This window comes from Bos mutus, chromosome 25 (assembly GCF_027580195.1).
Source record: "Bos mutus isolate GX-2022 chromosome 25, NWIPB_WYAK_1.1, whole genome shotgun sequence".
Taxonomy (NCBI): domain Eukaryota; kingdom Metazoa; phylum Chordata; class Mammalia; order Artiodactyla; family Bovidae; genus Bos; species Bos mutus.
This window is the reverse complement of record NC_091641.1, coordinates 13637500-13665219: the sequence shown is the minus strand read 5'-3', so window position 1 is coordinate 13665219 and position 27720 is coordinate 13637500. Positions and strand designations below refer to the sequence as shown.

Here is a 27720-nt window from a genome sequence, read left to right as displayed (position 1 = left end):
TTACAGAAGATTTCCAAAGACATTTTCCAACTTCTTTTAATGTTCAGACCTTACTTAACCATGGAACAACTATCAAAATCAAGAAATTAACATTGATGCAGTGTTATTAATCAAATTGGAAACTGACTTTCATTGGTTTTCCCACTAGATTCAATTCAGGATCCTACATCAAATTTAGGTTTTAGGTGTGATGTCTCTTTAGTTATCTCCAGTTCTTTAGTCTTTCCTTGTCTGTAATGACCTTTACACTTTTGAAGAGTATTCAGTTCAGTTCAGTTCAGTTCAGTCGCTCAGTCGTGTCCAACTCTTTGCGACCCCATGAATCGCAGCACGCCAGGCCTCCCTGTCCATCACCAACTCCCGGAGTTCACTTGAGACTCACGTCCATCGAGTCGGTGATGCCATCCAGCCATCTCATCCTCTGTCATCCCCTTCTCCTCCTGCCCTCAATCCCTCCCAGCATCAGAGTCTTTTCCAATGAGTCAGCTCTTTGCATGAGGTGGCCAAAGTACTGGAGTTTCAGCTTTAGCATCATTCCTTCCAAAGAAATCCCAGGGCTGATCTCCTTTAGAATGGACTGGTTGGATCTCCTTGCAGTCCAAGGGACTCTCAAGAGTCTTCTCCAACACCACAGTTCAAAAGCATCAATTCTTCGGTGCTCAGCTTTCTTCACAGTCCAACTCTCACATCCATACATGACCACAGGAAAAACCATAGCCTTGACTAGATGAACCTTTGTTGGCAAAGTAATGTCTCTGCTTTTGAATATGCTATCTAGGTTGGTCATAACTTTTCTTCTAAGGAATAAGCGTCTTTTAATTTCATAGCTGCAGTCACCATTTGCAGTGATTTTGGAGTCCAAAAAAATAAAGTCTGACACAGTTTCCACTGTTTCCCCATCTATTTCCCATGAAGTGATGGGACCAGATGCCATGATCTTCATTTTCTGAATGTTGAGCTTTAAGCCAACTTTTTCACTCTCCTCTTTCACTTTCATCAAGAGGCTTTTGAGTTCCTCTTCACTTTCTGCCATAAGGGTGGTGTCATCTGCATATCTGAGGTTATTGATATTTCTCCCGGCAATCTTGATTCCAGCTTGTGCTTCTTCCAGCCCAGCGTTTCTCATGATGTACTCTGCATATAAGTTAAATAATCAGGGTGACAATATACAGCCTTGACGTACTCCTTTCCCTATTTGGAACCAGTCTGTTGTTCCATGTCCAGTTCTAACTGTTGCTTCCTGACCTGCATACAGATTTCTCAAGAGGCAGGTCAGATGGTCTGGTATTCCCATTTCTTTCAGAATTTTCCACAGTTTATTGTGATCCACACAGTCAAAGGCTTTGGCATAGTCAATAAAGCAGAAATAGATGTTTTTCTGGAACTCTCTTGCTTTTTCGATGGTCAGGTGGATGTTGGCAATTTGATCTCTGGTTCCTCTGCCTTTTCTAAAACCACCTTGAATATCTGGTAGTTCACAGGTCACATATTGCTGAAGTCTGGCTTGGAGAATTTTGAGCATTACTTTACCAGCGTGTGAGATGAGTGCAATTGTGTGGTAGTTTGAGCATTCTTTGGCATTGCCTTTCTTTGGGATTGGAATGAAAACTGACCTTTTCCAGTCCTGTGCCCACTGCTGAGTTTTCCAAATTTGCTGGCATATTGAGTGCAGCACTTTCACAGCATCATCTTTCAGGATTTGGAATAGCTCAACTGGAATGCCATCACCTCCACTAGCTTTGTTTGTAGTGATGCTTTCTAAGGCCCACTTGACTTCACAGTCCAGGATGTCTGGCTCTAGGTGAATGATCACACCATTGTGATTATCTTGGTCGTGAAGATCTTTTTTGTACAGTTCTTCTGTGTATTCTTGCCATCTCTTCTTAATATCTTCTGCTTCTGTTAGGTCCATACCATTTCTGTCCTTTATCGAGCCCATCTTTGCATGAAATGTCCCCTTGGTATCTCTAATTTTCTTGAAGAGATCTCTAGTCTTTCCCATTGTGTTGTTTTCCTCTATTTTTTTGCGTTGCTTGCTTGCTTGCTAAGTCGCTTCGGTTGTGTCCGACTCTGTGCGACCCCATAGATGGCAGCCCACCAGGCTCCCCCGTCCCTGGGATTCTCCAGGCAAGAACACTGGAGTGGGTTGCCATTTCCTTCTCCAATGCATGAAAGTGAAAAGTGAAAGTGAAGTCACTCAGTCGTGTCCAACTTCAGCGACCCCATGGACTGCAGCCTACCAGGCTTCTCCGTCCATGGGATTTTCTAGGCAAAAGTACTGGAGTGGGGTGCCACTGCCTTCTCTGTTTCTTTGCATTAGTTAGGTATATTTGGATTTTGGGACAAAAACCCATAGAAGTGATATAACCTTTTAGCATATCATATTAGGGAGTACTTCTAACTTTTATTATGGATATGTTTTGAACAAAAATAGAGTGAATAGTATAATGAATCTCTATGTACATTTGTTAACACATTTCTAGTCATGTTCCATTTACCTACCCTAGTTCTCACTATTTCGATGCAAATCTCAGCCATTATTGTTTTATCTTATACCTACTTTGATTGACAGATAATATTTAAAAAAAGGCCTAAAAAAAAGAATCTAATATCATCATCATCCCATCATAAGTTCTTTTACATGGTTTCCCTTTTCTAGTTATCTAGGGATATAGTGAAGAAACAAAAACAAAAACTGAAAAATATCTTTTCAGACATTCTGTTAAATTATTGGTTCTCAACTGGGGCAAAATTTCTATTTTTCATCCCGAGGGGAACCTTAGGGCATTTGACCATGTCTGGAGACATTTTTGATTGTTGTAATGGAAGGAGGTGCTGCTGGCGTCTAGTGGGCAGGGGCCAGGGATGCTCTTAAACACTCTGTAACATATAGGACAGCCCTTCACAGCAAAGAGTTATTGAGTTCAAAATGTCAGCTGTGCTGAGGTTGAAAAGTCATGTGTGCGGTGGTCTAGGAATGTATAGCATAAGAGCTTCACAACAGTATATTTGCTGTTTCTATTATATTTTTGGGCTGCTGTTGGCATAAATTTTACTTTTATATAAGCTGTGAACACAGTATATCAGTACTCTGTTTTAGTTGTACTGTCAGTTGTTTTTAGAGTAATTAAAAGGAAAATAAACTTTATCTTTCCATATTTTCTTTTCTTTTTTCAGCGCTCATCATTTCTTTGAGTAATCTTAAGTTACTATCTGGTGTCTATTTCTTTTGCCTGAGTGATTCCCTTTAATATACTCTGTAGTATAGGTTTGCCAACAAGGAAAACTCTCAGATTTTTGTCTGCAAAAGTCTTTCTTACTCCATTTTTGGAGAGATAATTGCACTGGGTATAGAATTCTGAGTTGACAAGTTTATTTCCTTTAAGCATTCTCTCAGGTGTCATTATAGTGTCGTCTGGCTTGCTGTTTTCTGATGAGTTGTCAGAAATAATACCAATCTGTGTCCTTAAGTAATGTGCCCTTTTTCTCTTACTTGAAGATTTTCTGATTTTCTTTTGTTTTCATTAGCTTAGATACTGTATTTTTACACTGTCTTTAAATATTCTGGTTGTTCTGCAAGCTTCTTGGATCTGTGGTTAATTGTTTCTCATTAACTTTGGGAAATTGTTGGCCATATTTTTCCGACATCTTTCTCTACTTTATTTTGTGTTTCCCTTCTGGGATTTTAATTATTGTATTTTGGCTCTGGGATTCCAATTATGTATATTTTGGACCTTTTGATAATTGTCCCACAGCTCTTGGATGCTGTGTCTTTTTTTTTCCCCACTTAAAATTTTATGTGTGTTTTAGTTGGCTTAATTTGTTCTCTCCAAGTTTTTTTTTTTTACCTCTTTCCTTAGCTGTTGTAGTTTACTGTTGAGCCTGTCGAAATCCTATTTTTTTCGTGTTTAGTATTTCTATTTGATCATAACTTTCCTCCCCGTGCTGAATTTACCCATTTGGTCTTGCGTGTTGTTTACCTCTTTCTATTAGGACTTGTAACGTACAGTAATCATAGTTCTAAAAATATAACCTGTCAGATACTTTCACCCCTTGTGTCAGAAGAGTTTGGTCCTATTGATTGCTTTGTCTCTTGGAAATGTATTGTTTTCTTGCTTTTTTGTATGCCTCTTATTTTTTTTTTTTTCGAAGTCCAACATTGTGAGAGGCTGAGATGAATGTTCTTTGCGTGTGGAAATTGGCATCCCTTTCCTTTCTGGTGTCCTTTAGAGATACCTTGAGTGTTGCCTGGGGTTTGCTGGAGGTTTTTCCCTCCGTGTCTGATCCATCCTAAGCTTTAGGTCTTCCCATTGCCTCTCGGAGAGAGTCTTGAAACAGTATTGTACTGGTGGTCATTGCTGGATGCTTGTTAGCCTGGTGGTGTGTGGCTGGGAGAGAGGGGTACATGTTGTATTGTTCTGATTAAGCTTCAGTCTTGGCCAAGCAGTTCCCTTGTCCATCTGTCTTTCTGTCCTAGATGTCATGACTCAAAATAAGTTGTGAAATATAGCTGTAGATAGCTGAGCTTTTAGGAGAAAACCAACCTGGATTTTATAATTATATGGACTCCCTCATAGTGGGTGACTAGCTGAGAGTTAACAGAGTTCTAAAGAACTTTTGCCTCTCTTTTTCCTAGGCACCACACCAATCCAGTGGGTACTGAATGGCGGTGGAAAATGGACCAACCTGAAATGATCTTGAAGGAAGCCATTGAAAACCATCAGAACATGATCAAGCAGTTTAAAGGTATTTATCTTCCCTCTACAAAGGAATGCTAATAGCCTGAATTAAATTGGCAGAGGAATTGCCTCCTTTGGCAGAATGTTGTCCCTGCTGGCAAATTCTTGTGTAGGAAATCGAAAACTTTGTAGAAATACTATATATACTTTGGCCTTTGTAGTTTTCACTGATAACTTTATATATATCGTATGATGGGGGAACTAAAAAATTAATTCAGAGCTTAGCTATTTTTAATATAGTGCATTCAGCTTGTAAATTTTGGCTGGGAATGTATCATCATTCCTCCTAAAAACTTTTGCTATTGTGCTGTGTTGGATACAAAGCAACCTTGTGATTCGACTGATAATTTTAGATCATTCAAGTGATAAGTAATACCAGTTAGATAGTATTAGGAAGGCATTTTTGAATAAATGCTGTACAAAAAGGAGGGTTAATTTTAATCAGATTTCCTCCACATGATCCACGGTGATGTATAGAATTCTGCTACTCAGTGTCTAGAATTTCCTGATCTAGCTGTGTCTCACAGTTCAAGGTATTTGACTCTACTGGAGATGGCTGGTTCTTAAGCTTTAGTGTGCATCAGAATTGATCATTAAAATAGAGATTCCCAATCTCCTTCCCCAGGGATTGATTCAGAAAGTCTGAGGGAGGGAGCTAGAATGTACATCACTTACACATTTTCTGATAACCCTGTTGTTGAACTGGAAACTATACTTTGAGACCCACCACTGTAGATAGATATGGAGGACTGGTATTAGGTTGGCCAAAAAGTTCTTTGGGCTTTCCCATAGCAGCTTAAGGAAAAACCTGAACAAACTTTTTGGCCAACCCAATAAAATAATGGCTTTTTAAAGACAATTGCAGGTGATCGACTGAAATGTGTTAGGTTCCCTGTTAAATGTGCATGTCTCTTGTCTCCACCCATCCCTTGTCAGTCCTGTCTCCTTTATTCTCCTTTCCTTTCATATACAACAAAAAAGGTGAACTCCAGCCAAGGTGGGTTTGGCATCGGCACTCTTGCATCGTAAATGGGAGTCTTTATAAACCCCAGTAATTAGCATTTTGAAGATCAGGTAGTCCTTTCACGCAGAGAAGTTTGTTCTGCCAGGTCACTACTGCTTCTTGAGATCACACTGTTTCTGATGCTTTTCTTTCACCAAGCAGTTCTCCAGGTCTCAGTAGACACTGCCTGGGTGTTCAACAAATGTAATTCAATCCTGGCACTGTCTGGAGATAACAGCAGACCCACAGGTTAGGGGTTCAGTCCTGTAAGATTGCACCCCACTTCAGATGCCAGTGGAAAGCCTGGGATGTTACCTGTGTTTCTGATCAACTGTAAATCGGAAGTTCCCACGAACTCCTCAGATTCTGTTAGTTTGTTAGAGTGGCTCGCAGAACAGAGAAGCATCTACTTATGTTTACCAGTTTGGTATAAAGGATATTATAGAGACCACAGGTGAACAGCCAGATGGAGAAGTATAGGGTCGGTCTGGAAGGGTCCTGAGGCCAGGAGCTTCTGTCCCCATGGAACTGGGGTGCACCACCCTCCTAGCACATGGATACATCCACCAACCCAGAAGCACATCAAATCTTGTTCAAGGGTTTTTATAGAGCTTATTTTGTCAGTTCCCTTTCCCTTTCTCACCCGTCCATGGGTGTGATTGAAAATTCTAATCCTTTGAACACTTGGTCTTTATGGTGACCAGCCCCATCCTGAGGCCATTTAGGAGTCCTACCCTATGCCACCCCATTTGCATAAATGTACTTAGGTGTACTTAAAAGGGCTCCTTATTTATTTTTTGGCTGTGCTGCCTGGCATATGGGATGTTAGTTCCCTGAGTCCCCAGCAGTTGAAGCATGGAGTCTTAACCGCTGGACCAGTAGGGAAGTCGGGAAAGGGATCTTTATGAATGACAGAAGGTACTCCCACCACTCAGGAAATCCCAGGGGTTATAGGAGCTTTGTGCCAGGAACCAGAGCAAAGACCAAATCTATTTCTTATTTTTTACCATGGTGTTTCTTACTACTATTCTGACTTCCTAGGAGAAATTGGGAAAGTGATGCAAATAATGATTCAAGAGCAATAATAATTTATAAAGGTATTTTTATAAAAGTAATTTATAAATTTATATTATCTTTATGAGTTTTCTAAGGAAAATTGCCCTATACATATATATGTACATATGTATGTGCCAACTTGTACATCTGCAGAGATGCTAATAAATATTTTAACATTTCATCTTGGTTTTTAGTCTCAAGAATTTTTTTTTTTTGGAAACAAGTCATTTTCTTATTTGGAAAAAGCAGTGTCTCTTACCAGCCTTTTGGAAAATTAAATGAAACTGTGTAGTAAAAAACTAGTAAGTCTCCACATCAGGAATTTACTAGCTTTTCTTAGACTCTTTGTTGATTTCGTTAATATTATTGATCATGACCCTCAAATAAACCATATGCCTTTTAAGTATATTTCAAGACAAAGTCTTACTTTCTTTTGGATACTTAGTTACTAGTCAGAATTCTCCAGAGAAAGAGTCATCAGGATGCTGTGTGGGTGTGTTTAGAGGAAGAAAGAGAGAGATAGATTGATAGAGTGAGATTGGCTTAAAGAATTGGATCATGGAATTGTACAGGCTTGGTCAATCAAAAAGATAAAAATAATCTGATGGAGTGGACCAGCATGCTAGAGATTTAAGGAAGAATTGCAGTTCAAATCCAGAGGCTGTCTGCTTGCAGAATTCCTTCTTGCTTGAGGGCTGTCAGCCTTTGTTCTTTAAGGCTTTCAGTTGATTTGATGAGGCTCATCTGCATTATAAAGGGCAGTCTGCTTTACCCAAAGTCCACTGACCTAAATGTTAATTTCATCCGGAAGACATCTTCACCATCCAACATCCAGAATAACATTTGACCAAACTGGGCACCATGGCCCAGCCAAGTTGACACGTAAAATTAGCCATCCTAGACAGTCATATCAGAAGCAGGCAAACACCAGTAATTTAACCTCTTTAATGTAATCAGTATGTTTTTATTTGGTGCTTAAAGAAGCAGTTGAATCCTTAAATAATGGGGTGATAGCCGAGGATGTGTGTTTCCTGGACATCTAGGAAGCTCCCTGAATAAATTGTGTGCCAGGCAGTTTGTATGGGTGGAAGCAGCCCCGAGGAGTAGACATGCATTTTTCCATCCCGAGATGTCCTTGATACAGAGTGACAACCTGAGTTTTGATCGTGATTTTTCTGACAGGAGCCTTTTTGTAAATGCACTTTAAATGGAAATAAGAGATGAATAAATCATGAGGCCGCCTTTCTGCCCGTTAATAACACATGTTAGGTGAGCTCAGCGAGCACGTAGTCTTTGTTGTCTGCCTGGCCTGTTGGATGGTGTGTCCTGTGCAGAAAGGTGTCCCTGGTTGGTAACCTTGTGCTTGCTTTAATCAGTAGGCATCTCAGATGGTTTGTCTTCAGGTACCTGTGGCATAAGAGACAAAGCGTTTTAAAGTGTATATATTGCCTTGCAGGGGAAGGACAGATACAGGATTGCAGGGACAAAGAACAGAGCATGTCTGTGAATAAGTGAATCCTGAGTAGGGGGGAGAATGCCTAAGAGGGTGGGGGTGACCCCCGAAATACAGCAGCTGCCATTCATTCACCCTTAAAAACAGCTTTTATAGAGTATCTTCCTTGCCCTTGTAGTTCTCACAAAGGATGCTTTTTGCATACCTTAATGAATTGCCTTGACAAAATGTTACCATGTCAGCAAAACATCTCTTTATTTAATCAACAATAAATTTTCTCGAAAGGTTTTCAAATTTGAACTGGTTGATACTTGTACACTGACACTCTTCAGAATACTGAAAACAGTTTTTCTTTACAGTAGTAGAAAACAAGTGTATTTTTGAAGGTGTGGTGGGCAGTAGACAGGTCTGCACATGGGCTTAAAGGTGCTCTGATTCATTATATTTTCACTAAGAATGAGAACTCCTTTAGTTTCCAGTTTTTTAGATGGTGGTGACTATTTGTTAATGCTTCTTACTTCATTCTGGGCTTAATTACTTTTTTGAAAATCTGTCTCATTTTAATAACTGCAGCAAATCCTACTGTGAAACCAATAGTATTAGAAGATGTGTTTTCTATCTTTTTGGCTCTTGGCAGAAAGTAATCTGAAATGTTCAAATCGATGGTTGTTTACTGTGGGCATTCAGCTAGGCAGTAAGATTTTCTAACTTCACTCAGTTTTTATCAATGGTTATAATCTAAAGTTTTCTTTTTTAATGAACCCGAATTCCTCCTTCAATCAGTGAAATCGCTGTGTTCTATCTCTCATTCATCCCTAAGTTGAGTTCAGATTAGTCATTCAGTCATGTCTGACTCCTTGTGACCCCACGGACAGGAGCACACCAGGCTTCCCTGTCCATCACCAACTCCCAGAGCTTACTCAAACTTATGTCCATCGAGTCGGTGATGCCATCCAACCATCTCATCCTCTATTGTCCCCTTCTCCTCCTACCTTCAGTCTTTCCCAGCATCAGGGTCTTTTCCAATGAGTTAGTTCTTTGCATCAGGTGGCCAAAGTATTGGAGCTTCAGCATCAGTCCTTCCAATGAATATTCAGGACTGATTTCCTTTAGGATGGACTGGTTGGGTCTCCTTGCAGTCCAAGGGACTCTCAAGAGTCTTCTCCAACACCACAGTTCAAAAGCATCGATTCTTTGGTGCTCAGCTTTCTTTATAGTCCAACTCTCGCACCCATACATGACTACTGAAAAAAAACATAGCTTTGACTAGATGGACCTTTCAGTTCAGTTCAGTTGCTCAGTCGTGTCCGACTCTTTGCAACCCCATGAAGTGCAGCACGCCAGGCCTCCCTGTCCATCACCAACTCCCGGAGTTCACTCAAACTCATGTCCATCCAGTCAGTGATGCCATCCAGCCATCTCATCCTTTGTCATCCCCTTCTCCTCCTGCCCCCAATCCCTCCCAGCATCAGAGTCTTTTCCAATGAGTCAACTCTTCGCATGAGGTGGCCAAAGTATTGGAGTTTCAGCTTTAGCATCAGTCCTTCCAAAGAACACCCAAGACTGAGCTCCTTTAGAATGGACTGGTTAGATCTCCTTGCAGTCCAAGGGACTCTAAAGAGTCTTCTCCAATACCACAGTTCAAAAGCATCAATTCTTCGGTGCTCAGCTTTCTTCACAGTCCAACTCTCACATCCATACATGACCACAGGAAAAACCATAGCCTTGACTAGATGGACCTTTGTTGGCAAAGTAATGTCTCTGCTTTTGAATATGCTATCTAGGTTGGTCATAACTTTCCTTCCAAGGAGTAAGTGTCTTTTAATTTCATGGCTGCAATCACCATCTGCAGTGATTTTGGAGCCCCCAAAAATAAAGTCTGCTACTGTTTCCATTATTTCCCCATCTGTTTGCCATGAAGTGATGGGACCAGATGCCATGATCTTAGTTTTTGGATGTTGAATTTTAAGTCAACTTTTTCATTCTCTTTCACTTTCATCAAGAGGCTTTTTATTTCTTCTTCGCTTTCTGCCATAAGGGTGGTGTCATCTGCATTTCTGAGGTTATTGATATTTCTCCTGGCAATCTTGATTCCAGCTTATGCTTCATCCAGCATTTCCCAGGATGTACTCTACATATAAGTTAAATAAGCAGGGTGACAATATATAACCTTGATGTACTTCTTTCCCGATTTGGAACCAGGGTGTTGTTCCATGTGCAGTTCTAACTGTTGCTTCTTGATCTGCATACAGATTTCTCAGGAAGCAGGAAGGTAGTCTGGTATTCCCGTCTCTTTCAGAATTTTTCACAGTTTGTTATGATCCACACAGTGAAAGGCTTTGGCATGGTCAATAAAGCAGAAGTAGATGTTTTTCTGGAATTCTCTTGCTTTTTCAATGATCCAATGGATGTTGGCAATTTGATCTCTGGTTCCTCTGCCTTTTCTAAATCCAGCTTGAACATCTGGAAGTTCATGGTTCATGTACTGTTGAAGCCTGGCTTAGGGAATTTTGAGCATTGCTTTGCTAGTGTGTGAGATGAGTGCAATTGTGTGGTAGTTTGAGCATTCTTTGGCATTTCCTTTCTTTGGGATTGCAATGAAAACTGTCCTTTTTCAGTCCTGTGGCCACTGCTGAGTTTTCCAAATATGCGGGCTTATGGAGTGCAGCACTTTCACAGCATCATCTTTTAGGATTTGAAATAGCTCAACTGGAATTCCATCACCTCCACTGGCTTTGTTCGTAGTGATGCTTCCTGTGGCCCACTTGACTTTGCGTTCCAGGATGTCTGGCTCTAGGTGAGTGATCACACCTGGGTTATCTGGGTCATGAAGATCTTTTTTGTTTAGTTCTTCTGTGTATTCTTGTCACCTCTTCTTAATATCTTCTGCTTCTGTTAGGTCCATACCATTTCTGTCCTTTATGGAGCCCATCTTTGCATGAAATGGTCCCTTGGTATCTCTAATTTTCTTGAAGAGATCTCTAAGGGTGTAAATATTAATGAAACAGATGACTGTCCTTTCTGGATAGTCAGTTTCAGAGTAAGGATGGCAAGGCTAATGAAGTCACTCTACCTCTTCTGAACTGAGTACCGCCCCCTGGGTGATGCTCTGACACACATTCCAGTTCTGGGTGCTAAAGATGCAGGAGTGGCACTTAGATTTCATTTTAGCCCCTGGTGGAGAGTCTCTTCTCTGTCTTCCCCAAATCAGAATTCCTTAGTAGAGACTGGCATGGAGAAGTGGCTTAATCTCAAATGTAGAATTACTCACAGATGCCCTACAGGAAACTAGTTCTGCTTTCTCTTCTTCCACATCCATTTTAGAATTTCCCTGTTAAAGCCCTGTTGTTATTACCCTGTGTCCCCTTGTGGCTTACAAAAAAGAAAAACAAAACAAAAAGCCAAAAGTAAAAGTGTGTTTCTGGTTTCCTCAGTTGGAACTTGGGATACATTTTCCTACAGGAAAAAAAAATTGAATTTGATTAGGTGATATTGAAATGGACTTGGTAGTGCTATAGTTTAGGTATGTGCTGTGCTTCGGTCGTGTCTGACTTTTTGTGACTCAATGGATTGTAGCCATGAGATTCTCCAGGCAAGAGTACGGGTGTGGGTTGCCATTTCCTCTTTGGGGATCTTCGCGACCCAGAGATCGAACCTGAGTCTGTCACATCTCCAGTGTTGGCAGGTGGGTTCTTTACCATTAGCGCCACCCGGGAAGTGTTTAGGTATATTACAGATTAATTTGATGTTGGCGGGGGTTGGGAGTTTGAATGGTAACTTCATCTCCGTTTTAATAGCATTATATCTGGAGGAATATGAATTTCAGATTTCAACAGAAATTTAGGAAATAGGAGTCATAAGTTGGAAGTTACAGGCAATTTTCAAAGGTTTGTAGCCGTTTCCTTCTTAGTTTGTTAAGTTTTTCCACTCCTGCCTTTCCTTAGACGGCACTCTTAACTCACTGATGTTTCCCATCACTCTGCTGTGGAGTCCTTTGTTTCTTTGGGTGCTTTCCCGCCACGTGTTGATCACCGACTCCCTCCCCTGGGTCTGGTCCAGTCATTCTATGATCTGATTTTTGTATGGGATGAGTCTTGTTGTCGGTATTGTTTTTGCCTCTGAGTTTCCAGCTTTTGGGGCTTCCCTTGTAGCTCAGTCAGTAAAGGATCTGCCTGCAGTTTAGGAGACCCGGGTTTGATCCCTGGGTCGGGAAGATCCCCTGGAGAAGGAAATGGCAACCCACTCCAGTATCCTTGCCTGGAAAATCTCATGGACACAGGAGCCTGGTGGGCTGCAGTCCATGGGGTCACAAAGAGTTGGGTACGACTGAGTGACTAACACTTACTAACACTTACTTCCAGCTTTTGGCTCAGTGGCCAGCCTTCAGCACATTTTGAAGACATTCTGATCTTTTCAACGTTTCCTTTTTGTGCTTCTGTTCTCAATCTCAAGGGTACTCATTGTCTTTTCGGTTATTTCATTGATCATTAAACCAGTCTTCTTCCCATGACCTTTATTAGCTTTCCCCTTTATATGCACAATGTAAAATTAACTTTACGCTGATTACAAGTGGGTCAGGATTAAAGTGCAACTCAGCATCTTTTCAAAATGCTCACTTCCCCCTCCAAATACCACCATGGCAGGGAGACACAGGCTTCAGAGAATGGGGTGGAGGTTTCTTTTTTTTTTTTCCCTTAGTTAAATTTATGTATTTGTCTATGCTGGGTCTTAGTTGCGGCACACAGGATCTTCGATTTTCATCGTGGCGTGTGGGTTCTAGTTCCCTGACCAGGAGTGAACCCGGGCCCCCTGCCTTGGGAGCGTGGAGTCTTAGCCACTTGACCACCGCGGAAGTCTCAGGCTTAGGTTTCTTTAACTCAGTTTCCCACCAGTTCAGCTGAGATCAAGTAAGTGAACACTCTTTGGGAGGAACGTGCTCAGTGCTGAACGTGCAAAGATGAAGAAGACGTCATTTGTTGCTAGGTGTTTTTATCTATCGTTTAATGCAAAAAATAAAGGGTCTCTTAATAGATGGGCCTCAGGAATAAGGTGTGCTAAAGTACACATCCAAAAGGAATGTGGGGGAAGCCAGGAAGAAAATACCATCTGCTAATTGTTTTCTGAAGCTTGTTTATGAAATAAACATCACAATAGAAGTGGCTGGATCAAAGATCTATTTTATGTGACTTTCAGCCAGAGGGGTTCTTAGGAAGATCTTTGGCCGGGAACTGTATCATTATTTGAGAAGAAAGAATGTTTTATTTCTGAGTGGTCCAGTCTTTAGAAATAGAAATACTCATATTTGTCAATTATACCTCAATTTTAAAAAGGCATAAGAAATTATTAAAAGAATAAAAGTTCATCATTAACCAATGCCCCCACAAAAAAAAAAACAACCCCAAAGAAATAGGAATACTCTGTGTTGTACCTTATGTCCTTTTTCTGGGTTATTCAGCTTATTGGTATGACCTTAGGATAAAAATTCTGGAATCTTAAGTTTCTGCGTCAGCATCTTTCAGTGACATAAAGTGCATGCATGCGTGCTCAGTCGCTTCAGTCATGTCCAATTCTTTATGACCCCATGGACTGCAGCCAGCCAGGCTCCTCTGTCCATGGGGATTTTCCAGGCAAGAATACCGGAGTGGGTTGCCATGCCCTCCTCCAGGGGATCTTTCCGATCCAGGGATCGAACCTTCGTCTCTTATGTTTCCTGCATTGGTCAGCAGTTCTTTACCACTAGCATCACATGGAAGCCCAAGGTCTTTACCTCCAGTCTAGAGGCTGAATTAGAGACGTTGTGTTTGGGGGCAAGTAAACCATTTGGGTGCCTGTGGTGTTGAACTCATGGGGTCTGGATTGGCCATTGTCCAATATGGGGCATTGTCCAATATCAAAAGAACTTTAAAAGACTGTCCCTTACCAGCAAGGTACTTCCTGACTTCCTGACTTCAGGGACAGAGCATCCATGGAACCAATCCAGAAAAAGTCTTCCCATTGTCCACACCTTCTTTTTGTACAACCAGAAGACTGGCAGCTGGTGTTTATTTTATCCGTTCAAGGCTCAGGGGTTAACAACTTTATAGAGAAGAGCAGTCGTAATCATAAATCTGACTGCATTTGCCTAGCACCATGGCATTAACCTGCCCATTCCTGCCTTAAATTCTGGTGCTGGCTTCTCTTCCTTACTAATAAAATGTCCTTTGAAGCCTTCTTTGCACCCCAGCATAGGGCACTTTTGACTACATTAAAAACCTGTTCAGGCAGGTATCCTTTCTTCTTAATGATTTTCTTTGCTGAGAATTCCTTTGCTGCCTCTTGGTTGGCAGAAGCTGCTCCTCCTGTTATCTTGACATTTTAAAAGTCAGACCTCTTTTTAAAATCATCAAACCATCCTTTGCTGGCATTCCATTCTCCAACTTTAGATCCTTCACCTTCCTCTTGCTCTAAGTTGTCATATAATGACTTCACCTTTTGAATCATATTCGTCTATAGGTATGTCTTTCTTATAACAATCCTGCCCCACACATAAAAGCTGCATTTTCAATACGAGATAAAAAGACATTTTACAAAAAGCTCAAGGTTTTCACACCTGCTGTAGCTGCAGCGACAGCTTCATGAATTTCCTTTTCTTTTTTTTTTTTACAATGGTCCTTCTGCTGGACTCATTTGTCTTGAAGTGGCGGGCAACCGCAGCTACAGACTTGACTCTTGGTGCATATCAAGCCATTTATCCTTTGTCACTTTTCTCTGCTTCTTGGGAGCATCACATATCATATGGGTCCGTGCTGTTATTCAGGGTTTACAGTATTGCACTAAACATGATGAAAACTGTGAGAGAACTTCAAACCTGTACTGCAGTGAAACTGACTAGAGAGACAGCTGCTCACGTGATGATGACCCTCACCTGGAGTTTCAGACAGATACTTGCAGCACTCCTGCTCAGTGCCCTAGCAACAGGAGGTGCTAGGAAATGTGTACAGTGTTACAGTCTATACTGATCTTTACCTTTGTTTACATTTCTGTCAACTGGGAGTGGTGCTATACAAGGTCTGTTTGTGTGAGTACATTTTGATACATTTTAACTTAAAAAAAATACATGTATATTTTATGATAGTAAATGATAGAGGAGTATCTACATGTTTTTTATGCATTCAGGATACACCTAAGTTTTAAATTTTTTTGGATATTACTGTGTTATGGGGTGCATCTGTGAGACTTTTCAAATTGTCACAAATCTTCAAGAACTTTTATATAAATAGAAATTTCCAAAATTATATATATATATGTATATAAAAGAACTATATGTGTGTGTGTAGAAAAAACCACATACACGTCGACCTGCACTCTTCCAAACCTTGTTGTTCAAAGATCAACTGTATGTTGAATTGAATGGAATTACCGTTTTATTTAAAATAGAAAATAATTGAATTTATAGAACAATTCATGAAATAATTATCATAACGAAATATTTGCAGCTAAGATTAAAAAAAAATGCTTATGTGCTGGGCTTGGTACCAAACTAGTTATTTCATGTGGCTTATTTCACTGAATTCTCACAACTGTGTGCGCATGTGTGTGTGTGTGTGAATTCCCCACGTTATACATCAGGGCATAGGTGTAGAGGGGATGGGTGGCTTGACAAAGGACACAGATCACCCTAGTGGTAGAGCCAGAGTTTGAACCTGGGGCATCTGACTTCCAGTGCATCTGACTGCCTTGCCAGTACTCAGTCATTCTTCTTTCTGAGTTTTAGGTTAATTTTACCACTTCAGATTAAATCTGCCCTTCAGCTCTTCTGCTCATGGGGAGATTAATGATGTTTCTTTTTTTTACAAAAAGAAAATTTTATACTTAATGCTGAGTTGTCTTGGCAACACAGAGTGAGTTAAGTATCAAGTTTTATTTAAAACCTTGATTCACTTAAGATTTTAGATTTCAGTAACTTAAAAAATTATCCATCTCCAATACTGACATGAAATACGTTCTTAGAATTGCAGTTAGATAGTCATAAAAGAAGATAAAACCTGCCACTTTTAGATTGTTCTGATTTTAGCCTGTATTATGTTGATTTTGATGGCTTGGGTGTTTACTTGCACTTGCTTATTTCCAAGTAGATTGTGTGTGAGTGTATGTGTAAAATAAAGTCACCTCGTGGAAACTAAAGCACAAGCAAGCAGTGAAAGGTAACTTTATTTTCTCCAGATTTGTCTTCCTTAAGGCGATAGTTACTGGGATTTAATTATTTTAAGAAACCAGGATAAAGGTGATGATAAAAACACGTCCTTAATGAATGTTTTGTGTGTGTACTAGGCCGTCTGCTAAAGCCTTTCCAGGCATTATCTCATTTAATTCTAACAAACATTCTTTGGGGTAAATACTGCTTATAGTGAAGAAAATACATTTCATGAGTGACTAAGAAATGACTGAGAAGGTGTATGAATATGCTTCTCCTCACTTCTAATCTTGGTGAAGAGGAATATTATACTCTTTAGAAAGAATGTATTTTTCAAAAAGTACCTAGAGAAAGTAGCATGGATGCGTATACAGTAACATATGTAAATAGATAGCCAATGGGAATTTGCTGTATGATTCAGGGAACTCAAATTGGGGCTCTGTAATAACCTAGAGGTGTGGGAATGGGCTGGAGCTGGGAGGGAGATTCAAGAGGGAGGGGACACATGTATACCTATAGTTAACTCCCTTGGACTGCAAGGAGATCAAACCAGTCAGTCCTAAAGGAAATCAGTTCTGAATATTTATTGGAAGGACTGATGCTGAGGCTGAAGCTCCAATACTTTGGCCACCTGATGCGAAGAACCAGTTCATTAGAAAAGACTGTGACTCTGGGAAAGATTGAAGACAGGAGGAAAGGGGGACAGCAGAGGATGAGATGGTTGGATGGCATCACTGACTCAACAGACGTGAGTTTGAGCAAGTTCTGGGAGATGGTGAAGGACAGGGAAGTGCTGCTGCTGCTGCTAAGTCGACTTACTTCAGTCGTGTCCGACTCTGTGTGACCCCATAGACGGCAGCCACAGGCTCCCCTGTCCCTGGGATTCTCCAGGCAAGATCACTGGAGTGGGTTGCCATTTCCTTCTCCAATGCATGAAAGTGAAAAGTGAAAGTGAAGTCGCTCAGTCATGTCCGACTCTTATCGACCCCATGGACTGCAGCCTACCAGGCTCCTCCGTCCATAGGATTTTCCAGGCAAGAGTACTGGAGTGGGGTGCCATTGCCTTCTCCGAGGGAAGTGCTACAGTCCATGAGGTCTCAGAGAGTCAAACGTGATTGAGTGATTAATTCATGATGTATGACAGAAATCAAACCAATATTGTAAACCAATCGTCAATCAATTAAAAATAAATAAATATTAAAAAAATAAAGACCTGGAGAGAGCACCAAATCCTGACCACTAGACCACCAGGGAGACATTACCATATGTAAAACAGATATCCAGTGGGAATTTGCTGTGTGATGCAGGGAGCTCAAATCCAGTGTTCTGTGACAACCTAGAGGGCTGGGGTGGAGTGGGAGGTGAGAGGGAAGTTCAAGAGGGAGGAGGCATATTTATACCTGTGGCTGATTCATGTTGCTGTATGGCAGAAACCAACACAGTATTGTAATTAATCCTCCAATGAAAACTAAATAAATAATAATAAAAAAGAACCTAGAGATAATGGACAGAAATGTCTGAAGTAAAGAAGATTTATTTTTATTTGCCTTCTTATGCTCTTTCCAAGCCTTTCCAACTCATGTTAGATTGAAGGATGCTAATGAATGCTTTTTATTTATTAAAAATAATTTTTTTTCTTTTTTCCCCGTGAATGCTTTCTGTGTTGGGCCAAAAGCAGTACTGCTTGACCTATGCAGTCCACTCGAGTCACATGGGGAGCATTTAATAAATACTAATGTCTCAAGCTCATCCCCAAAGATCAAGATTTAATTGGCTTGGGATACTGCCTGGATGCTGAGATTTTTTAAAAATTCCTTAGGTTATTTCTCAACATCTAACTACAGTGGAAATCCATGGTGTGTGCCAGTGGTTCCCCAAGCTTGACTGCACATTGGGATCACCTGGGGAGTTTCAAAAACTCCTGATGCCCAGGCCCCTCCCCCAGATGGTGATTTTATTGGCCTGGGCTGTGGCCTGAAGTTTGGAACGTTGAAGATAGTCCCAGGTGATTCCAGTGTATTTCTAAGTTTGGAGACTGCTGGTTTATGCAGTGGTTTTCTTTTTTAAAAAATTGTTTTACACTGATAGAAATTTAAAAAGAAAAGTTAGTTATTTGGCTGCACCGGGTCTAGTTGTGGCATATGGGATCTAGTTCCCCGACCAGGGATGGAACCTGGGCCTCCTGCATTAGGAGCCTGGAGTCTTAGCCACTGGACCCGCAGGGAAGCCCCTGTGCAGTGGTTTTTTACCTTGGCTGCACATTAGAATCACCTGGGAGACTGTTAAAGCTCCCATGACCCTGGCTTGCACCCACTCCAGTTACATAGAATCTTTGGCGCTGGATCTTGGCAGCTCTAGTTTTCCAAATCTTAATTCAAAATACTTGAGGGACGAAGGGAGGCAATGATTGGGGTAGGAGAGGCTATTCTTGGGCTTCCCTTGTGGCTCAACTAGTAAAGAATCCACTTGCAATGCGGGAGACCTGGGTTGGGAAGATCCTCTGGAGAAAGGAAAGGTTACCCACTCCAGTATTCTGGCCTAGAGAATTCCATGGACTATACACAGTCCATGGGGTCGCAAAGAGTTGGACATAACTGAGCGGCTTTCACTTTACTTGCCTTATGTAGCTATACTGAGTTCATTTTCTTAGACCAACATGATGGAATGCAGAGCTAAGAAAATTATGGAAAGTAATGTATTCTACGTTCCAAATAATTAGCTAATAATAAAATTAGTTTTGCCTGCTTTATTGATATAGTTTAAATAGTATTAAAGCCAAGGATGAGATTGCTGGTTTAATCATTGTAGGGTTTTCTTTTTTTTTTCTGACTTAATGTGGCTCAGCTGGTAAAGAATCTGTCTGCAATGCAGGAGACCTGGGTTTGATCCCTGGGTTGTGAAGATCCCCTAGAGAAGGGAAAGTTTATGTCTGCTCTCAGTGCAGTAGGCAGCATGTCAGTCTCATAATCTGAAGGTCCTGAGTTTGAACCTCAGACAGGGCAGATCATTCTTTTTGGGATTCCCTGGTGGCTCAGACGGTAAAGAGTCTGCCTGTGATGCTGGAGACCTGGGTTCGATCCCTGGGTCGGGAAGATCCCCCAGAGAAGGAAATGGCAACCCTCTCCAGTATTCTTGCCTGAAAAATCCCATGGATGGAGGAGTCTGGCAGGCTACAGTCCATGGGGTCACAAAGAATCTGACACGACTGAGTGACTTTCACTTTCAATAATTTTAAGGGTCCCCCCCTCCCAGCCCTTATTTTGTATTATTTGGCTGGTATCAAAAATGAATTTTCCCTCTAAAATCAAAGAACCATTAAGAAAAATTAAAAATTTTTTAATTATGGAAAATAAAAGTGACATCCTCTATTTGTACCTTATTGAACTTGGTCCTTTCCACTGTCTTCCAGGGGTGCCAGGCGTCAAAGAAGAACGCTTTGAAGAAGGAATGACAGTAAAGCACTGTGCGTTGTCTCTCGTGGGAGAACCCATCATGTACCCAGAAATCAACAAGTTTTTGAAGCTACTTCATGAGTGTAAAATCTCCAGTTTCTTGGTCACAAATGCACAGTTCCCTGCGGAAATCAGGTGAGTGGTCTCGCCTGTCAAGATGATGCTTCTTGAATCTTGTGTTTGACTAAGAAGTAAAACTAATAGGTATTGATTCAGAAAGGATTTACTCATTTCTAACTATGTATAAATGTTGGCTTTGAGGGGTCAGAGCACCTGCTCCTAAACATCAATTCTATTGGGAAAGATAACATTTGTTTAAAGAATAGAGGCAAAAAAAATTGCTGGGGGAGTTCAACAGAGAAGTTTTTTTTTTTTTTTTTTTTAGATGGGAGAAGTGGAGTAAAAACTTCTCTGAGAAGGCTTATTAAAATTTGAGTCTCAAAATATGGCCGTGACAACCTAGAGGGGTGGGAGGGAGGTTCTAGAGGGAGGGGACATACGGATACCTATGGCTGATTCATGTCGATGTATAGCAGAAACCAACACAATATTGTAAAGTAATCATAAGGAGAGAGCAATTGGCTAGGTGGCGGTGGTCAGGCTCCCTTGCCCCACTCCACTCACGTCCTGCTAGCTGGGATCATTTGTGGCACTGTGCATGTGTGTGGTGGTGTGGTCCTATGTAAGCACCACCTGAAAAGCTCTTAGAGGCAGAGTAGAGTTGCGCTGCGGAGAAGGCAATGGCAAGCCACCCAGTACTCTTGCCTAGAAAATCCCATGGATGGAGGAGCCTGGTGGGCTACAGTCCTCGGGGTTGCTACGAGTCGGTCATGACTGAGCGACTTCACTTTCACTTTTCACTTTCACGAAATGGAGAAGGAAATGGCAACCCACTCCAGTGTTCTTGCCTGGAGAATCCCAGGGACGGCAGAGCCTGGTGGGCTGCTGTCTATGGGGTTGCACAGAGTCAGACACAACTGAAGCAACTTAGCAGCAGCAGCAGCAGCAGCAGCAGAGTTGCGCTGAGTTGAGCTGCTGCTGCATCAGCCATGAGCCAGTAAAGCATGTCTGCAGTTCCTATGGCCCTTGCATCTTCTTCCAGCTTCCCTGCTCATACCTTGGCTGCACTGGGTTCAGCAAACAGTGAGATACAGCGAGATAGTAATTATCCTCCAATTAAAAAAAATAAATTTTAACAGTATGGCTGGGATTGGTACTTGGGGAGATAGGAAACTGTAGGTTTTTAATAGCCTTTCCCTTCTCCAGGGGATCTTCCCAACCCAGGGATTGAAGCCAGGTCTCCCATATTGCAGGCAGATTCTTTACCAACTGAGCCACCAGGGAAGCCCAAGAATACTGGAGTGGGTAGCTTATTCCTTCTCCAGCAGATCTTCCCGACCTAGGAATTGAACTAGGGTCTCCTGCATTGTAGGCAGATTCTTTACCAACTGAGCTACCAGGGAAGCCCAATTTAAAAAAAAAGGTTTTTAAAAATATGGCTGGGATTGGTACTTGGGAAGGAGATAGGAAACTGTTGGTTTTTAATAAGAACTACCTGAGAAAGATACAGAATTGGGGTCTTTGGGATACCACTATGTAAATATAGTTGATTTGGACCACAGAGGGTGCAGAAGAGCCTGGCAGCAGTTGAACAGGTTGGGGCGACGACTTCAAATGCTGTTCTTTAGGAAGATCTTGCTTTCTGCAGAGTAATCTGCCAGCATGTTTGTATAAAGTGGGAAGGCCAAGAAACAGGAAACTGGATAGGAGATGGTAAGGTTTGTTTAAGAGTTGTAAGGATGAAAGGAAGACAGAATGAGGAGTCTTCAAAAAGGTGTCATTGACATTGTACTTGAAAACATGTGGATTATTTTCAGATATCTTTTGATATTGATTTCTAACATAATTCCACAGTGGTAAGAGAACAGATTCTGTGATTTCAGTACCTATAGACCATGAAATTTTTGCACCTTGTTTTATGTCCTTGGATATATTCCAGTGTCTCCTAGTTTATAGTCTATGGGAACTTGAGTTTGTATCCTACTGTTGTGTGAAAATTGTATAAATCTTAATTATGTTGAGTTGGTTCATGGTGCTTTTTGGATCTACCATATCCTTCTACTTTTCTGTCTATTCATTCTGTTAGTTTTTGAGAGTTTGATATTGAAACTCCAACTAAAAATCTTAATTTTTCTACCTAAAAAAATAATCGTAATATATAGCGGAACTATATGTAACTTTGTTCTGTGTTTTCCAAGTCTGCTGTATATGTGTTGTCATACTTTCATAATTTAAAAAATAAAAAAGAGGAAAAAAAGGTGTCATTGAGGCATGATAGATAGATAAGCTTGGCAAACTGGATGGCTCTGTGAGCCCTGCATGGAAGAGGACTTAGCTGATGACTGGGAAAGTTCCAGCCAGGTTGATTGCTAGGATAGTGGGGCTCTGTAACAGTAGAGGGATCCGCCATACTCTGGTATTTTCAAAGAAACTCTTGACTTTGTTAGCTGGTCTTCCCTTGACCCACTTACAAGTGTTACATTCAGGCTAGTGGCCTTTTTGGGATACTCAACTTTTCTTTAAGAGGATCTCAGTTCTCCCTCCAGCTCCAAAGCATAGGGTTCCTTACTGACAGTTCTCCCACAGAAGGGAGTTTTCACAGTGAGTGGTCCGTGAGGATTTATGGAAGATAGGAGAAAATACCTTAGGCAGATGAGAAAGCTTTATGTTTTTATTTGTCAACATGGCAGCTAATAAAACTGACAAGAATGTGACATTTAATGATAGAGCTGTTGAGGATTAAACAACAACAAAAACCCCTTCTCTTGAGAAAAAGTCCTCTTAGTTCCACAAAAGCAAGTGTTTTTATAATAGTATTTTTGATAGGCATGAAACTGAGGTACCCTAGCATGCATCAGTTACCTTCTGCTGTAATCATTTTCCTTGGGACCGAGCCACTCAAACTCGCCACCATTCGTTTGGTTTCCAGGACAGCGAACACTTCAGGTGGTGCGAAGCTGATGCATCTGGAGAGAGTAGAGACGCCCAGTGCCCTTTCCCCCTCATCTTTTTATCCGGCAGTTTTCTGAGTTGTAATCTTGAAAATAAACTATTAATAGAAAGTAAACTGTTTTCCCTGAGCTCTGAGAGCTGTTCTAGCAGATTATCAAACCCGAGGAGGGGTCATAGGGCACGCAGATCCACAGGCAGTTGATCAGAAGCACAGGTGGCAGCCTGGGACTGTGACTCGTGTCAGAAGTAGGGGCGGCCTGGGACTGAGTCCTGACCCGGGAGGTCTGTGCTGACTCCAGGGATTTACTGTCAGAATGGAATTAAACACAGGACACCTAGCTGGTGTCTGCAGAGAACTTCAGGCCTCCTTGGTGTGGAGAGGAACCACACATCTGGTGTCAGAAGTGGTGTGAGTCAAAAACCAGATAAGTGTGTTCTGAAGTGATCTAATGTCATAAAAACAGCACTTCATACTTGGTGCTTGGCAATTTTTGCCAGATTGTCTTTTTTTCCAAAGGTTTCCAAAAGAAATCTCTTTTATGCAGAATCTCAGGATTTAAATGTTGGCAAAAAAAAAAAAAAAAAAGCTTTTAAACGTGGTGTAGGACAAATAAAACCTACTCCTTATCAATTGCCAGTTTGAGATTTCCAGTCTTAAGAACCCTCCGGGCCTTCCAACATAACTCCGATTTTTTTTTTTTTAATTGAATTCCTGAAAAACACTGAGTCCCAGTAGGTTCAAGGCCACCCTCTTTGTACAGGGTACAAAGTACAGGGTACAAAGTCTGTTTTGCGCTACAGTAGATGACAAACGATGGCCATAAATTCTCCCTCTTCTTGTATCCGCGATCTTTGTGCCGTAGCTCTGAGTGTCCCCCCACTGACTCCAAGCTCGGCCACGTGACTTGCTTTGGCCAAGAGAAAGTGAGCGAAGGTGACAGAAGCAGAGGCTTGAATGATGTCTCTGCACCGAGGCTTGCCCTTTCTTGCTGCTCTCTGAAACCCTGCCACCGTGTGATCAACTTCAGACTTGCTGGGGGTTAAGAGGCTGCACATACAGAGGCCCCAGCTGTCCCAGTTGAGGCCATCATGAACCAGCCAGTCCAGCAGATGCGCCAACTGAGACTAGCAAAGGCAGCCAGGATGAACGGACCTCCCAGCCCATCCACAGAATTTCAAGCCATGTCTCTTGGGTCTCCTGCATTGGCAGGCAGGTTCTTTACCACTAGCGCCAGCTGGGAAACAGGATCGATTGAAATCATTGTGATCGATCATTGGTGATGAACTCAGTCTCTTATCTAGCTCGTCTCCCTTTCCTAGAGGTTGTGGGTGGGGCTGAAAGTGCCAACCCTCTAATCACTGGGTTGGTTCTTTTGGCACCAGCCCCCTGTCCTCAAGCTGTCCAGGGGCCCACCAAGAGTCACTTCATTAATATAAATTCTTGTTTGGTGGAGAGGGGCTCATTAGAGATAACAGAAAACACATCTCTCACCTCTGTCACTCGAGAAATACCAAAATTAGGAGCTCTGTGCCAGGGATTAGGGACAAAGACCAAGTGTCTACTTGTTACTATCTGACAATATCACACTAAGGAATGGTTATCTATTCAAAAGCCTGTACTTTTCAGTTTGCCGTGCTCTCCACCACTTGGCTGTCTCCTCAGCCCTGAGGCTGAGTGTCATCTACTACTTGTCAGAGGAATCGCACTGTTGAATCCCTTACAGCAGAGAAATTTCCGTCAGCATTTCTAACAGGCATGAAACAATGGAAGGCAGACAGAACACCACATATCAGAAAAATAGAAGCCTATTGCTTGGGGTAAGGCAAGAATATTCTGGAGTGTTTCACACAGTCTGTGGTTCGGTGTCCAGAGAACCTCTTTTTCGTTTAGAAGTGGCTTGTTTCGTTTAGAAGTGACTCGCGTCGTATCCTTGGCTCCTGCAGACATGTGAGTTTAGGACTCTTAATTCTGGAGACTGCATGATCTGTGCTGACATTCAGCCCTGCCGTCAGAAAGGCCCATCGCACCTGGATAATGCTGTCCCACTGGACCGCTGCATGTTGTTCCTTCCTGTAAACTGTTCTGTGCTAAGGTGTCAAAGACCTCCTGAGACATCTTGTTCAAAGCAGACCATGTGGCAGAGTAAGGAAGGTGCTGAGTGTGATGTTCCACAACACTGAACCCAGTTTTTTTTTTCCTTCTATTATTTATTTATTTGGCTGCATGGGTCTTACTTGCGGTATGTGGGTGCACAAACTCTCTAGTTGCGGTGTGCAAGCTAATTGTGGCATGCAGGCTCCAGAGCACACAGGCTCAGTAGTTGCTTCGTGTGGGCTTCGTTGCCCCACAGCATGTGGGTTCTTAGTTCCCTGACCAGGGATCAAACCCATGTCCCCTTCATCCCAAGGCAGATTTTTAGCCACTGGACCACGAGGGAAGTCCCCTGAACCTAGTGGGTCCTTTCCTTTGTGGGTGTTCGAATCCTAAAACTGTCTCCCTCTTTGTGAGTGTATTAGAGGGTGTAGAGTCAAGTGTACAGCCCTTTGTAGACTGACTTGCTCTTAGCTTCATCTTCAGTTCACCTCTACACAATTTTCTTGTCCACTGTTTTTAAGTTTACGTTTCAAATCTTATATTTTTTCTTTTTTGATACATACAGTTAATTCAAAGCTTACTCCCTGCCAGCAGGCTTATTGTAAGAAGACAGAGCTCTGTTCCATTTTTAACTGTGACACAATCAACATTTAACTTCGCACACCCCCTCCACCACCGCGGAATCTGTCCCTGTGTGTGTTTACGAGCACCTTCATCAGAACTATGTGTGAGCTTCATTCTCTGTCTTTCACTTGTTCCACTTGTGCTTCTGTTATTTTGTTTGCTTCGTGTTTTTGCTGTTAATAGGATAGTCACTATAGGTGTTGGAGAAGCTCTGTAAATTGGACATCTCTTCACATCTTACTTAGTAAATGTTTGAAGAGATGCATGAATTTTAATAAAATAAAGTTTTCTTGTGTTTATCAGCTCAAAGTGGCTATAGATAACAGCGACAATGAAATGAAGATTGGTTATAAATACTACTTGCTCCTTTCCACAGAAGTCTCTTATTTCCTCCTAGCCTGTTTTGTTTTTTTTGTTGTTGTTGTTCAGTCACTAAGTCATGTCCGACTCTTTGCGACCACATGGACTGTGCACACCAGGCTTCCCTGTCTTTCATGATCTTCCAGAGTTTGCTCAGACTCATGGCCAGTGAGCCAGTGATGCCATCCAAGAATCTCATCCTCTGTTGCTCCCTGCTCCTCCTGCCCACAATCTTTCCCAGCATCAGAGTCTTTTCCAGTGAGTCAGTTCTTCCCATCAGGTGGTCAAAGTATGGGAGCTTCAGGTTCAGCATCAGTCCTTCCAATGAATATTCAGAGTTGATTTCCTTTAGGAGTGACTGGTTTGATCTCCTTGCAATCCAGGAGACTCTCAAGAGTCTTCTCCAACACCACAGTTCAAAAGCATCAATTTGTCGGCGCTCAGCTTTCTTTATGGTCCAACTCTCACGTGCGTACACACCAACTGGAAAAGCCATAGCTTTGAATATATGGACCCTTGTTGGCAAAGTGATGTTTCTGCCTTTTAATACGCTGTCTAGGTTCATCATAGCTTTTCTTCCAAGGAGCATCTTTTAATTTTGTGGCTGCAGTCACCGTCAGCAGTGATTTTGGAGCCCAAGAAAATAAAATCTGCCACTGTTCTGTTTGTATTAAGTTTAAAATATAGTCTTCTTTTTTGTCTATGAATCGATGGAATACTTTTCAGAACTATGCTTTTCTGGATGAGCTAAAGAGAGAGAGGTAGCACAGTGAAATGAGGAGGAGCTGGGTTGGGCTCTGTCTAGAAGAGATCTGAATTTGAATCTTGACTTGCTTTCTTATTGTCTTTCTGACATGGGGAAGATAACTTCTCAGTGGCTAGTTACTCATCTGTAAAATGATCACAGTAATAACGACCTCCTTGTAGTGACATTGTTAGTGCATAATAATATAATACGTGAGAAACACCATTGGAAAGATAGGCTATGTAGTATCAGTCAGGTGTACTTTAGGCAAGAACCATTACTTGAGATGAAATGGGGCATTTCCTAATAATAAAATATTAAACCCACTAGGAACATAAAGCAATATGTTTGTATATATGTCAGAATTTGTAAACACTCAGTAACATAATCTCAAAATTGACAGAACTCTAAGGAGAAATAGCAAGTTTTTAACACGCTTCTCTCAAATGGATAAAACAAGTAAATCAAAATCAGTAAAAGTAGTGAAGATTTGAATGGCTAAATTAACAAGTTTAGTCTATATGGCAGAAATAGAGTATTGAAACTTGACACTTTGGAATGTAAATTCTTAAGAGCACAGAACTTGCTCTCAGAACAGTTAACAAACGGCCATGTGCTGGGCATTACAGCAGGTTTCAAGAAAGTGTTGAAATCATTTAGAGCACAGTATCTGAACACAAGGCAATTAAACTATGAATCAGTACTTAAAGATAACTAGAATATTCCAATATGTGTATAACTTAGTGTACTTCTCACTTGCTTATGGTCACTTTGGTTATTTTTTTATTAATAGGAGCATCAAAGTTACTGCTGAATTCCCTTGATTTCTTGTTGTTCAGTTGCTAAGTCATTTTCAACTCCCTGCAACCTCGTGAACTACAGCACTCCAGTCTTCCCTGTTTTTCACTATTTCTCAAAGTTTGCTTAAACTTACGTCCATTGAGATGGTGATGCTATCCAATCATCTCATCCTCTGTCACCCTCTTCTCCTCCTGCCATCAACCTTTC

The 27720-nt window shown here is 41.5% G+C and overlaps 1 protein-coding gene across 5 annotated transcripts in view; it reads left to right on the top strand.

Moving 5' to 3' along the window:
• LOC102274921 (S-adenosyl-L-methionine-dependent tRNA 4-demethylwyosine synthase TYW1) overlaps positions 1–27720 on the top strand; it is a 148277-nt gene that overhangs the window by 44760 nt on the left and 75797 nt on the right. For all 5 annotated transcript variants that reach the window (XM_070362110.1, XM_005889876.3, XM_070362111.1 and 2 more), the window contains 2 exons: positions 4637–4746; positions 19834–20011. In XM_070362110.1, coding sequence (XP_070218211.1) covers positions 4637–4746; positions 19834–20011 — 288 coding nt within the window. The remainder of the gene's footprint in view (positions 1–4636; positions 4747–19833; positions 20012–27720) is intronic.